At 41.2% G+C, this 16939-nt stretch overlaps 1 protein-coding gene across 2 annotated transcripts in view; it reads right to left on the reverse strand.

Annotated features, from left to right (window-relative positions):
• Nucleotides 1-16939, reverse strand: part of TTC17 (tetratricopeptide repeat domain 17) — a 127077-nt gene that overhangs the window by 20792 nt on the left and 89346 nt on the right. For both annotated transcript variants that reach the window (XM_040495399.1, XM_040495398.1), the window contains 3 exons: nt 12647-12767; nt 10322-10481; nt 8859-8942 (listed from right to left, as the gene is read on the reverse strand). In XM_040495399.1, the coding sequence (XP_040351333.1) occupies nt 8859-8942; nt 10322-10481; nt 12647-12767 (365 nt within the window). The remainder of the gene's footprint in view (nt 1-8858; nt 8943-10321; nt 10482-12646; nt 12768-16939) is intronic.

Here is a 16939-nt window from a genome sequence, read left to right on the forward strand (position 1 = left end):
TATTCATTCAGTCTCCTTCTGCTGGGCATTTGGGTTGTTGCCAGTCTGCTATTACAAATCAGGCTATAATCAAGAGCCTTATCATAGGCATTTTTGTATACATTTTTTTTGCCAGTGTACTTTTAGAAAAGATTCCCAAAAGCTGGCTACATAGGTAAATGAATGTATAATTTTGCTAGATACAATTTGTCTCTCCATGAAGGTTATTCCATTTTGCATTTCCACCAGCAATGTATGCATCGCCATACCAATTTCCCCACAGTCTCACTGAGTCTATCAAACTTATGGATTTCTGCCAATGTCATGGCAAGCAATATCTCACTGTAGTTTTAACTTGTTCTTTTCTTTTTTTCTGTTTTTGAGATAGAAACATAGATCGTTGATTTTCAGTCTTTTTTATTTAACTAATATATCCATTTAAGGGCTATAAACTTCCCTCAAGCACTGCTTTAGCTGCATCCCACAAGTTTTGATATGCTTTGTTATCATTCATTTCAAAACATTTTCTAATTTTGCTTGGGCTTTCTTCACTGATGCATGGGTTATGTAAAGGTGTACTGTTTAATGTCACCAAAATAGCTGAGGATTTTCCATCTATTCTTTTGTTTGTTTGTTTTTTTACTTTATACTGAGAGAGAGAGAGAGAAAGAGAGAGAGAGAGAGAGAGGGCAAAGAGAGATAGAATCCCAGGCGGGCTCTACACCATCAGTGCAGTGCCTGATGTGGCGCTTGACCCACAAACTATGAGATTATGACCTGAGCTGAAACCAAAGAGTTAAATGGACACTTGACCAACTGAGCCACCCAGGTGCCCCTGATCTTTTTTTTTTTTTTAACTTAATTCAATTATGTTTGGAAAATATGCTCTAAATTATTTCAATATTTTAAATTTTAATTGAGGCTTAATTTATAACTCAGCTTATGACCAATATGGTAAATGATCCATATGCATTTTTTAAAAATTTATTTTAAGTAGGCTCCATCCCAATGTGGGGCTGAAACTCATGAACCTGAGATCAAGAGTCTCATTCTATACCAACTAAGCCAACCAGGTGCCTGGTCCCCATGCATTTTTTAAAATGAGAATTCTGGGGTGCCTGGGTGGCTCAGTTGGTTAAGTGTCTGCCTCTTGATTTTGGCTCAGGTCATGATCTCACAGTTTGTGAGCTTAAGCCCTGCATTGGGTTCTGCGCTGACAATGTAGAGCCTGCTTGGGATTCTCTCTCTCTCTCTCTCTTCCCCTCTCTCTCTCTCTCTCTTTATGCCTCTCCCCCGGTCTCCTTCTCTCTCTCAAAATAAGTATTTAAAAAAATGAGGATTCTGTCACAATTTAATGTAAATTAAATATAAATATATACATATATTATATATATTATACTGCCTCAGATTTGTTTATTAAATAAATTATATAAATATATTGGGTCAAATTTGTTTATTAGCAAGATGGTCTATATTTTTAATTTTTTTGTCTGCTCAGTTCTACCACCTACTGAGAGGGAGGTTGAAGTCTGTTATGATTGTAGACTCATCTGTTTCTCCATTTAGATCTGCCAGTGTTTAATGCTTGTCTTATATAACTTGAAATTATGCTACTGGTTACACATACAGTTTTCTATATTCCTGGTGGACTGACCACTTTATCATTATGAATTGTTTTTATCTGTAGCAATGATTCTTGCCTTAAATTCCACATTGTCTGATGATAGTGTAGTTATACCAGCATTTTTTGTGTAGTGTTTGTATATCTTTTTTCCATCTTTCAATTTCAACCATTTCATATATTAAAGCATATTACTTGTTAAAAAATAAAATAAAAATATTTAAAAAGTGTGCTACTTGTGAATAGCACATAATCGCGTTCAATATTTTAACCCAGTTTGATGTTAGTACTCTAGTTGGAATATGTAGTCCTTTTGTACTTACCATGATTACTGACACACCGGGCTTATCTTTATCACTTTACTATTTATATTTTATTTTATGCATTTTTACATTTTACATATTATAGATTTCTATTTGATATTCCTTTTGTCTTCCTTTCTTGCTTCTTCATTGATCAAATGTTTTTTATTGTTCCATTTTTCCTTAACTATATATTCTTTAACTGTTCTTTTAACAATTAGCCTAAAAATTGCAATCTGCATCTTGAATTACTCCAGACTAAAAATATAAATTCTTAGTTTAATTTTACTACTTTCCTGATAATGCTAAAACCTAACACCCTGCCCATGTGTATTCATGGGAAACTAATCTCATGTTAACCTTTTAGCTGTGTTCCCCTGGACACCTAATAAAGGTACAATGCCAGCCATGTTACCAGGCAACATGGTTATGGCAAAGATGACCTGACTAAACTGCAGCAGACTGGGAGGACTATGACCTTTCCTGAGTGTGTCGTTTCTTGTCCCTTGTGGGAACTCTTGGACTCTAGGCGCACAAGACTATTGCAAAAGATACTGGTTCCTATGTGCAACTTGAGAATTCTAAGCCAGAGTTGTTCCCATATTCACTCATGTGGTCTTAATCCTTTATCCCTGAGCTATCACCTAGGGGAAGGGGCAGATAACTGTCCCCGAGACTGCTGCCAGAAAGCTATGGGGACTCAGAAAAACACACAAAGAGCTGCACTGCTGGCTTACTGGGTTTCCTATTCTGTCCTCCTGAGTGAAGGCAAGACCGTAAGTGCCCTATTGAGTTGTGCGGGCATAAAATATTTATCTAACTGGCTCTAAATCCCCTGGCAGTGGGTACTGCAGAATGGACTTTCATATCCTTGGTTCAATATGGCCAAGGCACTGTGACCTAAAAGAATGTCCAGGGAGATGCAGATGAAACTGAGATGAAACTGAAGCCTCAGTGGGGGCCAACTTTCCCAGAGTCTGATGGCAAAAGTCTGATATTGTGAGGGGTGCCTGGGTGGCTCAGTCGGTTAAGCGTCTGACTCCTGATCTCAGCTCAGGTCTTGATCTCAGTTGAGTTCAAGCCCTGTGTGGAGCCCACTTAAGAAAAGAAAAAAAAAAACTGACATTGTGTGATAGGGGATAAATCTTTCCCTTGTGGGACTAGATAAAAGCTGGAGACAAACTTATGCTGACAGAAACTGCCCACCCCTCCCCTTCCCACCGTCCATGAAATGGAACTGAACAGAAGCACAGCTGCAAGTGGGCTGGCTGGCAAGAATGACACTGTCTTGGGGTAGTTGATGCAGCTAGGTGAAACTAGGCATTGATACCTGGCAGGGGGTGGGAAGGAGATACGAGCTTGACTCCGTGTTTGTGACTGGGGCTGGACTAGACATGAGGGTGGAGCAGTGGGGTTGGCTCTTCTCCATAGATCTAATCAGCATGACATGGCGCCCACAGGCCCTTAGCTGGGGAAGCAGGGGACATAAGTGGGAGAACTACTCTGCACCAGGGCACAGGTCAGAAAGGGCTATGTGGCAACCTGGCACACAAACTGGCTGCACTGGCAATGGCAGCTGCGTGGTGTACATCTGGGGTGGCAGAGGCTTCTGAGTATCACAGTGGGAGCGACCTCGGTTACAACCTGGGGCAGTGTTCCAAGAGTTGTGACAGTGCATACAGATTCAATCCTAAAATGGGCACTGACCTATGTCATCTGCTAACACTCAGTGATAACTAATGGCAATGTAAACTAACTCCCTAAGGGGACGAGTATAGATGGGCTTTTGAAGAAATAACAAAGGATCATGACTATTCTAAAAGTTAAAGCAAAGAGGATATGGAGATGCTTGTTCTTCTGTGAATGATAAATAGAAAAGGGGCATTCTGCTTTGTCATCGCTGCCATTTTCTAAGGCAGTGGTTTCAAAATGTGATATTCATACCAGGAGTATCACCCAGGAGCTTTCCAGAAATGTACATCCTCAGGCGATCCTAGTCCCACTAAATCAGGAAGCTCAGCAATGAGGTGATTCTAATGTACCCTAAAGTCTGAGAGTTATTTTATTTAAGTTAGTAACTCAAGGTCATGGACGTTGGTCTGTGAGCCCACAATGGAAGTGGTTACTAGATCAACCTTCTAGCTCTATTTCCCTGAAAACCTAATAAAGGGGGAATGTTAGCCATTACCAGGCAAGATAGCTTTTAGTAAAAATGACCTCAGTTGGTAAATTGTATGTGGACTAGGAGGACTGGAAATAAACTATAAACACCTCATGGAAAGCCAGTTTGGAGCTTCCGAGTGCCATGGTTCTTATAAATAGCTATGCCCTTTCCAGGAATCTGTGTTCAAGGGGCTATCACAAAAGATACTGGTTTTCATATGGAATTTGGGACATCTAAGCCAGGATAATTCCCACAATACATCAATTGACTTGTTCCCTTGCATCTGAACTGTCACCTGGCAGGAAAGGGTGGTGGGCAGAGAATGGTCCCTGGCCTAAGGGAGGGCTCACTCTGGAGGTACACGACTAACACTGTTATAGTTTCCTATCAGAAGATACTACTGTTATTATTTTGTACAGTCATACCCATTTGTATTTAATATTTACACTTTCTCTTGCTCTTTGTTCTTTCCTGTTTGCATCTGGGATAGTTTTCTTTCTGCCTGAAGAAATTCCTTTAGTGAGTTTTAGTGCAAGTCTGTTGGTAACGTACATCTCTCAGTTTCTGGTGGTCTAAAATCTTTAACCTTCATTTTAAAAAATAGATTTTATTTACATAGAGAGAAATGCTCAGATCTTAAGTAAAACGTTCATTTTTGACTACTAAACACAGAGAAAATTTCCAACACTACAGAAAGTCCTTTCAGGCTGCTTCTCAGTCATTCCCTTCCCCCACAAAGCCACCACTGATCTTATTTTTATCACCATAGGTGAGTTTTGCCTGTTCTAGAATTTCATATAGTTGGGATCATACACTATGCACTTTTTTGTGCCCAATTTCTTTTATTAGCATAAAATGAATTTGAGATTCATCAATATGGATGTTGGATCTTTCTTGATGAATCCATTAGTATAATTAATATCCACTGTGTAAATACACATTCGTTCATCCATTCTATTGGTTGGCACATCATTGTTTTTTGGCTGTTATGAATAAATCTGCTGTGAATATTTTTTAACAAGCATTTTGTGGACATATACATTCGTGTTTCTTGAATAAACATCAAGTGGTAAAGTTCCTGGATCATATATGCTTAACTTTTTAATAGACTACCAAATGATCTTGAAAATGACTGTACTATGTTATATTCCAATGAGCAACATAAGAGAGTTCTGATTGCTCTATACCATCTTCAACATTTGTCATTACTGATCTTTTTCATTTTAGGCCTTTCTTTTCTAAATGTTTATTTACTTTTGAGAGAGAGAGAGAGAGAGAGAGAGAGAGAGAGAGAGAGAGAAACAGAGTGCAAGTAGGGGAGGGGCAGAGAGAGAAGGAGACACAGAATCCGAAGCAGGCTCCAGGCTGTCAGCACAGAGCCCGATGCAGGGCTCAAACTCACAAACCATGAGATCATGACCTGAGCTGAAGTCAGGTGCCTAACCAACTGAGCCACCCAGGCGTCCCTCATTTTAGGCCTTCTAATGCTAGTAGTGCTTCCTGCTTCAAACTTGATTTTTTTCTTTTCATTTAAAACCCCCCAAATTTTTTTAAAGTTTTAGTTTTTGAGAGAGAGAGAGAGAGAGAGAGAGAGAGAGAGAGAGAGAGGCAGTGTGCGAGCAGGGCAGGTACAGAGAGAGGGGAGACACAGAATCCAAAGCTCTAGGCTGTGAGCTGTGAGCACAGAGCCCAATGTGGGGCTCAAACTCACAAATGCAAGATAATGACCTGAGCTGAAGTTGGATGTTCAACCAACTGAGCCGCCAAGGCTCCCCATACTATTTTTTCTGATAAGAGGGCAGCTATATCACCTGTCTTTTAGCTTTTTTTTTTGTTTGTTTGCATGGCATATTATTTTCCATCTTTACACTTCAACACTTTTGTACCTAATATTTAAAGTGCTTCTCTTATAAGCTGTATATAGCTGGATTAAAAAAAACCATTCCATACTAAATGCTCAAATTATATAATCTTTTTTGCTTAACTATGGATATACTTGGGTCTATACTTACTATTTTGCCATTTGTGTCTACTTTTATGTGCCTCTCCTTTTCTGACTTTCTATAGATTAATCAAATGTTTTCTATTATTCTATTTCCCATCTATTAAATTACATTTCCAAACCACTGTTAGTAGTTAGCCTAGAGCCTAAAACTGCACTGTTACTTATCACAGACCAATGCAAATTATTACTTTTAGTACTTGGCTGATACCAATTAAACCTCAGAACATTTAAACTCCATTTCCATTGCTCCCATAATTTGTTATTGTTACCATGGATTTTAGTTATGTAGAAAAGTAAAGCGCCTCAGGGTTTTGGGGTTATTATTTTGTACAGCTACCGGTTATTATTTTGTGCAGCTACCGTCCTGGTGTTCTTCCTTCCTTCTTGCATGTCGATATTTCTAACTGGGATATTTTCCTAAGAACTTTCTTTAATTATTATTTCAGTGCAGGCCCACTGGTGCCAAATTCTCTGAGTTTTTGTCTCTTCCGTTTCTTCCTTAATATCGGAAGGATGTTTCTGCTGGTATAAAATTCAAGGCTTGCAGTTTTTTCCCTCTAGTTTTAAACATGTTGTTACACTGGCTTCTGGATTCTACCATCCCTGGGGAGATGCTGTCAGTTTCATTGCTCCTCTGGAGGGACCCATGGTGCTTTAAAGGCAGGCTGTGCGCTCTCTGTCACTGCTAGCAGAGGGAGGACGTTCCCCTGTCTTTGATTTTGAGCAGGCCCTACACCTGCTTGGAAAGAAGTGGTGCCACAGCAGTTCTGTTTCTCTGCACAGGCTCTAAGAGGCCTGTGTGCGTCTGCTCTCAGCCTTGTGGAGTGCTGAGCCCCCTTGCAAAAAGGCCCATCTACCCAGCTGGAGAGACTGTGCCCCAGCTATTCCAACCACTCCAGCTGATGGATCAGACACATGAGTAGAACCTTCTGGTGGCCAGCCCCAGATGAGTCTCCACATGTCTTGCAGTTGCGTGAACGACTCCAAGTGAGACCAGAAGAAATGCCCAGCTGAGTCCAGCTCAGACTACACAATCATGAGCAAATAAATTTTGTTTAAAGCCAGTAGATTTTGGGGTGGTCTCTGAGGTAGAAATGGGTAACTGAAATAGTGTCTGGTATTCAGAATGGAGTGTTGCCATAATAGAAACTCAGAGCCTATGGCGTTAGCTCTGGGAATGGGTTGAGTACGTCTGCTTAGCGCAGCAGTGAGACTGGACAAGCATGGAGGCCATCGCTGTTGGAGGCTGGAGAAGGGGCAGGCTCATCTACTGGCAAAACAAATGGTGAGCCTGTTTCTTGGAATATAAATAAAATACCTCACAGAGTTGTGGATCTGGCTAGGAAGACTTCCAAGAATAATACTGAAAAGGACAAAGAGTTTTTGAAAAATCCTCTATAGTAAGATATTAAAAGAGAGAACTTAAACAAGAAACAGTACAGTTTTCAAGCAGAATTTAGAAAAAAAATGCTTTCATGCTGGGACTTGCAGGGTTAGAAAATGAAACTTTCTCAATTGCCAGCTTCTCCAATCAGCATGAGGTTTTAAAGAACCTAAAAAAAATAAATAATTAAAAATCCAGAATGTTACCAGTGAAACTATGGCCTCAGGGTCAAGCTCAAATCAAAAGCATGGCAGTAGGACCCTTTGTTACTCCTGCCTCAGAAGGATGTTAAGTCTAGATGTAAGCCTCAGAAGACTCTCTCGGACAAAAGGCGTCTAGAAGTCTTAAGAGTATTTATGTCCTGGGCTCATATTCAAGGTAGACAGGAACTTCTTGAAGAGATTTGAAGTGTGGGTTCTGTGTGATGGAGTGACTTACAATGTGAAGGTCTACAAAGTTGTTTTAAAGGCGTTGCGCCAGTCTGGACTCAAAGGGAGAAAGATGGGGGGAAGCAAGCTGACATTGCTCTTCGGCTGCAAACAGAGGCCTTCCTTATGGAAAAGGACACACTGCTCAGAGAGAAGGGTCAAGAGCTGAGAAAGAGATTAGGGAACCAAACCCAGAAAACCAAAATGGGTCATAATCAAGGAATATTCCTTGTAATGCATGTAATCAGGGGAACTGGTGACATATGGCCAGGTGGGTTTCAGAATCGAGAGGGAACAGTGACTGCAATGCCTTTCCCATTTCCTCTCTTTAAAACTGACGCGATTGCCCTATTCCTACCATACTTTAGTGTCATGCTGGAAGCGGGGTTGATTCTCTCAATCTCTATACTACCACTTTAACATTGTATGGAGAGACACCTAACCACAAAGTAATTAATTTTAATTAAAAAAAACTCCTCTTCACATAAATATGACACAGAAACAGATGAATGGTCTTAGAAACTCTGTTATATATTCTGTAGGCTCTATGAAAATGTAGTTTTGCAGATATTTTGTTTCATGATTTCAAGAGAAGAAGATATTTAAAGTTGTGTTTCCCATCTACAATCTGGAATGCCAAATATTCTTCACCACCAGAAGAACACCTGACTTTATCATCTACCGAGATTCCATGGCTCCCAGTACCACCACCTCTATGTACCCGTGCTGGAGTAAAGGAGACAAAACGGATAAGGAAGGCTTCACCACAGAAGGTAAGCAAAGCAGCAAAAAAGAGTACCAACCAAGTGATGGAAAAAGTAATGGAAACATTCAGTGTGGGATTATTTCACGTTGTCCCTTTAGCTGGTAAGTGCTGGGTAACTAACAGAAGAGGTTAGAGCCACTTGGTGACAAATAATCTAGGAAAGTTAGAAGGTGGGCAGCAGTTTCCAGCTTCCCTACAGGGTGACTTACCTTTTCCAAAACTTTGGCAATTCGGGTGCCGATTTGTTCAAGTGATTGCTGTGGATATTGGTCTTTGCCAAGATTTTGCAATACCTGGTGTAGGGGAAAATGGCAGGTTACAGCAACGAAAAGGAGCAGGATCTAGGTGATACTGTTGATGCTGAGTTGGGCACTACAGCACGAAACCAAACTGTTGCTCTGGGGTACACGCTGTGGCCCTGCTGGTAAGGCATTTTATGGAAGACATATGTAAACCACTGTACTGTTCCTTATTCCCCTCCCACTTAACAGAAACTACAGACATGTATAGCACATTCATTACAGCAACGCTGGAAAACAGTAAATAAAGAAAAAAACTGTCTATAATTCTGTCACCCAGGGGCAACCACTGTTAGTATCTTTTTTTAAAAAATTTTTAAAAAAAATAATTTTATTTTTGAGACAGCAAGAGATAGAGCATGAGCAGGGGAGGGGCAGAGAGAGAGGGAGACACAGAATCTAAAGCAGGCTTCAGGCTCGGAGCTGTCAGCATAGAGCCCGACGCAGGGCTTGAACTCACAAGCCATGAGATCATGACCTGAGCTGAAGTTGGACGCCCAACCGACTGAGCCACCCAGGTGCCCCTTAAAATCTTTATATGTATCTTTCAGATATTTTTCTGAAATAACATGTGTATGTACATATTACATCTCTCACAGAATATAGGGTCATAATGTACATTGCCATCCACATTGTCGCATAGTCTGGAGATTCCTTCATGCCAGTAAACGTATTTCTACATTTTTCTTGGCAGCTCCACTGTATACTATCTTATATCTATATAACATTTCTTTAACAAATCCTCTATTCTTGGACATTTGTGCTATGTTTCTCCAATTTCTCTTCTTGGTGTACTGTTTGCTAGGTATATGATGGCTGTACTCGCCTTCCTTTCCTTCTTGAGAATGCCAGCAGGGGAATAAGCTGACCTTAACATTTCTTTTTTTTTTTTTTTTTTTAACATTTATTTATTTTTGGGACAGAGAGAGACAGAGCATGAACGGGGGAGGGGCAGAGAGAGAGGGAGACACAGAATCGGAAACAGGCTCCAGGCTTTGAGCCATCAGCCCAGAGCCCGACGCGGGGCTCGAACTCACGGACCGCGAGATCGTGACCTGGCTGAAGTCGGATGCTTAACCGACTGCGCCACCCAGGCGCCCCTGACCTTAACATTTCTTACAAAAGCCTCTCTCTGGTGGCAAGCAGAATATTTCCTACCTCGAAGAATAAATCAGAATTAACGTCTCCTGGTCATTAAAAAAAAGGTATTAGCTCAATTCCAGGGCCTGAAAGAAATCAGGCGTGGCCTAAAGCCACCCAGATGACAGCCGGCTAAAAAAAGGCAAAAAAATATGGCCTGGCCACTGAGTTTTCTGCTATCATAATTGTGGGGCCAAAAACTACAGATGGGCTGAAGAGAGCTGAGCACTCACCTCTGTTAACTGGCTCTCACCCGTGTAGTGCAGGCTGGCCCGGTTGGAGACCCCCTGCAAGTGGTCCAGGGTGTGCATGCTCGTAGGAAGATTGCCATTGCAAAGAGGCTCCATTGCTGGCTGCTGTATTGGAGTGGCAAAGTCTATGTGTTCTGTGATGCTGAAAAAGGGAGATTACCACGTTATCCAGGGAAAATCTGAGTGGGTGGGGAGCAAGAGTATTAATCAGCTGATTGTAACTTCAATGTGTTACCCGGACTTTCTGGAACCACAGAATCTCAGACTGAAGAGACCTCAGAAGTCTGATCTCTCATTTTACAGGTGCAAGGACTCCAGTGCTCGGCAATAGGAGCAGTGTTGGAATCTGAGTCCTAAACTCCGTTGATTTCCCGATCTACTCAAGCTGTGTCCTTTCTATGGACCATAGTGTCTGGTTTGGTCACCGCCATTGGCCACTTTTTCTCCTGGGGAAGTTTTAAACCAGACAGGTTTTATTCTGGGATTTCTTTTTTCAGGATATAGACAGCGACAATTGCCCGCAAGTGGTTCCTTTTATTTTCTCTTTATGCACAGAAGCATATCCCACAGAAAAAGTTACCTAAAGTTCAGATGGTATATTTTACACAGATATAACTGTTCAATGTATAAATGCACAAGATGTAACTCCCTTTGTAGTCCCAAAGTGGTCATTTTCCTAACAGGCTAAATGTTATACATTATCATGTATATGCTGATACGGCAAGTTGGCATTCCCAAATTTTATTTCTAGCTATTTAAAAGGTTTAATACATATTAGGCAAACACTCATTCATTATTTATTCAGGGTCTACTACATGTCACACATCAGAGCTATAATAATTGACAAGACATACCCAATCCCTGTTGTTAGGGTGTTCGTGGTCTCACGCGTGACTGAATTATTACAGATGTTACAGAAGATGAAAACATGGTACAATGTCAGTATGCAACAGGGGGTTATATATTTCTTCTCTGCTGATGGAGGAAGGAGCTGGTTAGTGCAAGATTCCCTGAGGAAGATTTAAGTCAAGACCAGGAGGATGAGTGTGAACGAATCATGCAGGAAGAAGGTGGTGAGAACATCACCACATGCAAAGGGACACCATGTGTGAAGGGCCTGACAAGAGGGAGGGTGGAGTTGAGGATGGAAAGACATGTAGCAGCAGATCACCAAGGGCTTTGCAAAGAATGGTAAAGAGCAATAAGAAGTTACTAGAGCATTTTAAGAATTATTTGACTTGTCTTTGAGGAAGGATTCTGTACAGATTACCGTAGAGAGAAGGGGCTGAACAGAGTCAAGAGTGAATAAAGCCCAAAGACCAGCTAGTAGGCTACTGAGTGAATCCCAGTGGAGATGACAGTGATCTCGTTTAAAGGGGCAGCAATGGAGATAGAGAAAAGCTGATGGCTTTGAAAAATAATCAGAAGGTGAAAGTGGTAAGAATGGGTAACAGACTGGATCCGAGGGTGAAGGGAGAGGAATTGTTAAGGATGACTCCCAGGTTTCCGGCTTAAGCACTGCTGGAGCTATTTACTAAGAATAAGAAACAGAAAACACACAGAACAATGGTTTTTTGCAAGGAGAGTGGACAAGAAAATTATGAGTTTGGTTTTCTTAAGCTTGTGGTGTCTCAGAGGTATCTAGGCAGAGGGGACAGGTAGACAACTGGGTAAATTCCTATGGATTGAGGAATGTGAAGAAAAATGGGGTCTGGATATTCCAATTCAAGAGCGGTCAATATATTGGTGGTGACAGAAGTTCTGTGAGTACGTCAGTCTGACCAGGAGAGATTCTAAGAAAAGAAGGCTTAGAGGCAAATGTTGGGGAACTCCAACACTTAAACGGTAGGAAAAGGGCCAGCAAAAGAGAATGAGCATTCAAGGAGGCAAAAGCAGTTATCAGAGAGGCAACCTTGTTCAGCTTGTGTCTTGGTAGGTGTTTGTAAATCTGGATGTGCTCTGGCTCCCTCTTTAAGTGCATTATGTCAGTGAGAGAACACAGGGTTTTCTATAAAGAGGGATCCAGTCTTCAACTCAACCTAAGTAAGTCATAAAAACTTCTGGGGGGCTTACAAAGTACGGATGAAGGCACTAAGAAGAGAGGGCATGTTCACTGTCTCAGCAAAATGGGCTGAGTCCATCTGTGGCCTGTGGTCAGCAACAGTGCTCCTCAGAACCACCAACCCTAAAAAGGACTACTCTTCAAATAGTTGCTGACAAAGAAGGGCACCCCTGTAGTAAACAGAGGCTCAGTGGGTTCACTGGTACACAAACGCCTTGAAGGATGAAACAGTTTAAGATACTCACTCAATGTTTTTTGAAGAAACCGCGAGCCAGGTGCTCACGATGGCAGTCAGCTCTACCCAGCGGAGTTTGAGGCACTCGTCCGGGCTGGGCCATCCCAGACTCTGGTAGTCACGTTTTTTCCCTAGAAGGAAAGCATGGCATCACTTGACACAACTAGAACCAAACAGAACCCACAGTGTCTTCTGCCCGGTGATTACTTCACCCCGGCTGGTGTCATTGGAGGTGCCAGTCATTCTTTTAGAGAATGAAAATCTTGTCACGCACGGCAAAGGGACTATAAAGATCAAGTGAGTTAAGTCTTGTTCTCAAAGACAGGTGACGAAGTAAAAATAAACGAGTGCTTCACTGGATTTAAGACTGATCAACATGAGATAAGAGCTAAGAATACATTTCACCAAATTTCAGTTTTACTCCTCTACATTTTTATTTTATAAAGGCAACTACAACTTAGGAGAAGTATTTATCGCTAAAGCCAGGTTTCTCGATCTGGCACTACTGACACTGTAGGCTGGAAAGAGCTCTGCTGGGGGCTGTCCTGTGCACTGGAGGATGTTTAGCACCACCCCTGGCTTCTACTCTATAAAGCCCAGTAGCACCCTCCCCAACATGTGACGATGAAAATGTCTCCGGGGACTGGCAAATGACCCTTGGGAAGACAAAATCACTCTTGGTAGAGAACCACAGTTGTAAAGAACAGCAGCAGATGGAGAATAATGCGATGATGAGAAGTTATCATTTATTTCCAGAGCACTTACTATGTGTTCAGGCCCTGTGCTAAGTGCTCTACATCCACAATCTGCTAAGGCAGGTTTCAGTCCTCATTTCTCAGATGAGAAAATGGAGGCACAGAGAGATCAAGTGACTTGCCCAAGGTGACCAGGCTAGTAGATGGCAGAGCTAGGATCCAGATCCAGGTCTGCTTGAGTCTAACATGTATGCTCCCAATCACCATGCTATTTATTTATTTATATTATTTATTTCTTTATGAAATATAATTTATTGTCAAATTGGTTTCTATACAACACCCAGTGCTCATCCCAACAGGTGCCCTCCTCAATGTCCATCACCCACTTTCCTCTCTCCCCCACCCCCCATCAACCCGCAGTTTGTTCTCAGTATTTAAGAGTCTCTTATGGTTTGCCTCCCTCCCTCTCTATAATTTTTTTTTCTCCTCATGGTCTTCTGTTAACTTTCTCCAGATGTGAGAAAGTGACTTATTTCACTTAGCATAATACCCTCCAGTCCCATCCACATTTCTGCAAATGGCATGATTTCACTCTTTCTCACTGCCAAGTAGTATTCCATTGTATATATAAGCCACATCTTCTTTATCCATTCATCAAGTGATGGACATTTAGGCTCTTTCCATAATTTGGCTATTGTTGAAAGTGCTCCTATAAACACTGGGGTTCACGTGCCCCTATGCATCAGCACTCCTGTATCCCTTGGGTAAATTCCTAGCAGTGCTATTGCTGGGTCATAGGGTAGTTCTATTTTTAATTTTTTGAGGAACCTCCACACTGTTTTCCAGAGGGGCTGCACCAGTTTGCATTACCACCAACAGTGCAAGAGGGTTCCCGTTTCTCCACATCCTCACCAGCATCTATAGTTTCCTGATTTGTTCGTTTTTGCCACTCTGACTGGTGTGATACCGGCATTCTTCTCAAAGCTAGAACAAACAATCCTAAAATTTGTATGGAACCAAAAAGACCCTGAATAGCCAAAGTAATATTGAAGAAGAAGACCAAAGCAGGAGGCATCACAATCCCAAACTTTAGCCTCTACTACAAAGCTGTAATCATCAAGACAGTATGGTCTTGGCACAAAAACAGACACATAGACCAATGGAATGGAATAGAGACCCCAGAACTGGACCCACAAATGTAAGGGTAACTAATCTTTGACAAAGCAGGAAACAGTATCCAATGGAAAAAAGACAGTCTCTTTAACAAATGGTGCTGGGAGAACTGGACAGCAACATGCAGAAGAATGAAACTAGACCACTTTGTTACACCATTCACAAAAATAAACTCAAGATGGATGAAGGGCCTGAATGTGAGACAGGAAACCATCAAAATCCTAGAGGAGGAAAAACCACTCTGACCTCAGCCAGCAGCAATTTCTTACTTGACACATCTCTAAAGGCAAGGGAATTAAAAGCAAAATGAACTATTGGGACCTCATCAAGATAAAAACCTTCTGCACTACAAAGGAAACAATCAACAAAACTAAAAGGCAACCAATGGAATAGGAAGAGATATTTGCAAATGACATATCGGACAAAGGGCTAGTATCCAAAATCTACAAAGAACTCACCAAACTCCACATCCAAAAAACAAATAATCCAGTGAAGAAATGGGCAGAAGACATGAATAGACACTTTTCTAAAGAAGACATCCAGATGGCCAACAGACACATGAAAAGATGCTCAACATCACTCCTCATCAGGGAAATACAAATCAAAACCACACTGAGATATCACCATGCCATTTAAAGCTATACTGAGCTTTTAAGATTTTATTTTTGTTTATTTATTTTTGAGAGAGAGAGAAACAGAGACAGGGAGCTTGCGAGCAGGGGAGGAGAGAGGGAGACACAGAATCTGAAGCAGGCTCCAGGCTCTGAGCTGGAGCGCAGAGCCTGATGTGGGGCTTGAACCCACAAACCATGAAATCAAGACCTGAGCTAAAGTCGGACGCTTAACTGACTGAGCCACCCAGGCGCCCCTATACTGAGCTTTCAAAGCTCTGTTAATGGATACCCTTCACAGGTACTTTGTGTGTGCAGAATCTGTACTTAGACTGACCGGCCAAGAAAAGAAGAGAACTAAGTCTTGTTGGGGAAGGGGTCTTCTGGAGGAATTACAATCGAATGAATGGACAGGAAGGAGAACTTTGGTTCTATATAACTTTTTTTATAATGTAGGAATTTACCAACAACGGAATACTGTTTGAGGTGTAGGCAGGGCTTTAGATTTAAATAAAACAGAAAATAATAGTTTGGAAGAATTTCAAATGAACCCTGTTTAAATGAATAACTGAAATAATTAAACCATTAATTTCACAATAAAGCCTATTTTTCTTTTATGGTTAAGAAATTCACTTGAAAAATATTATTGAGCATCTATCACAAGGGACTGGGAACCATGTTGAGACACCAGGGGTACAGAGGGGAATAGTACAGAAGGTGCCTGTCCTTGAGTTCACAGTCTAGCAAGGTAGGTAAACAGAAACAAATCCTTAGGGTACAATGGGTGAGAGCAACTAATTGTGCACAAGTACCAAGGAACGGATGGCGTGTGAGTCTGAAGTTTATGGATGAGTGATATTTTAGTATTGCTGAGGTGGCAGAAGGGCATTCCAGGCAGAGGGAACAGCACGTGCAAAGGCAAGTGGTAAAATAAGAGCATGGTTAGTTTAGAAAAATAACAGCATGAAGGGTAGAGAGAGGCTGGCTTATACAGGGTCCTGTACACCACACTGAGAAGTTTGGACTTTATTCTGTAGGCAATGAGGAGCCTCTGAGCCCACATCTCTCCATCTGGTTCACAGAAATATCCTAAGAGGCTCTGTTAAATGTGCTGCTGAAATCTAGTTACACTGTGTTTATAGCACCTCCCTGGTCTTTCAGTCTAGTAGCCCTCGCCAAAAAAAGGAAATGAAATTAGTTACGCATTATTAGTTTTACTAGTTCTTAGTAAATCTACAGTGGTCCTTATTGATCTCCACTTTTCCCCATGGGCTCACAAACTGTTTTATAATTTGCTTTAGAACTCTGTCAGGATTTATCGTGAAGCTTATCTCTTGGTAGTGAGGAGAATCCGTATTTATTTGGAAACTGGGATAATGAACCTCTCTAGATGTCTGGCATCTCTGCCAAGCTTTAGAACTTTTCACGTTAGTGACACAAAGTAGTTCCATGATGTCATTTGAAGTACATTCAATGTACTACCTGGGCCTACACACTTGAATCCATTTAAAACTGCTTAAGTGTTTTCCCAGCATCTCAACCATACTGAACTTTAAAGTTTCATTTTTACAGGAAATTTTTAGTTTTTTGTTTGTACAAGTAACATAGGCTTATTATAAAATATTTAGAAAATGGAAAAGCATGTAGAAGAAAATAAAAAATCACCCATATCCCTATCAGCACCCAGAGATGATCACTCACAACATTTTGGTGTATTTATTCTCTCTTATACTTATTTCTATGTACTTGTTTATTTTAGCTTCTTTCATCAAACCCATGAGGTCATAAACTGTAATGTGTACATTATTTTATATGGTTTAAGAA

This window comes from Herpailurus yagouaroundi, unplaced genomic scaffold (genome assembly GCF_014898765.1).
Source record: "Herpailurus yagouaroundi ecotype Mexico unplaced genomic scaffold, PumYag 187, whole genome shotgun sequence".
NCBI classification, from domain to species: Eukaryota; Metazoa; Chordata; class Mammalia; order Carnivora; family Felidae; genus Herpailurus; species Herpailurus yagouaroundi.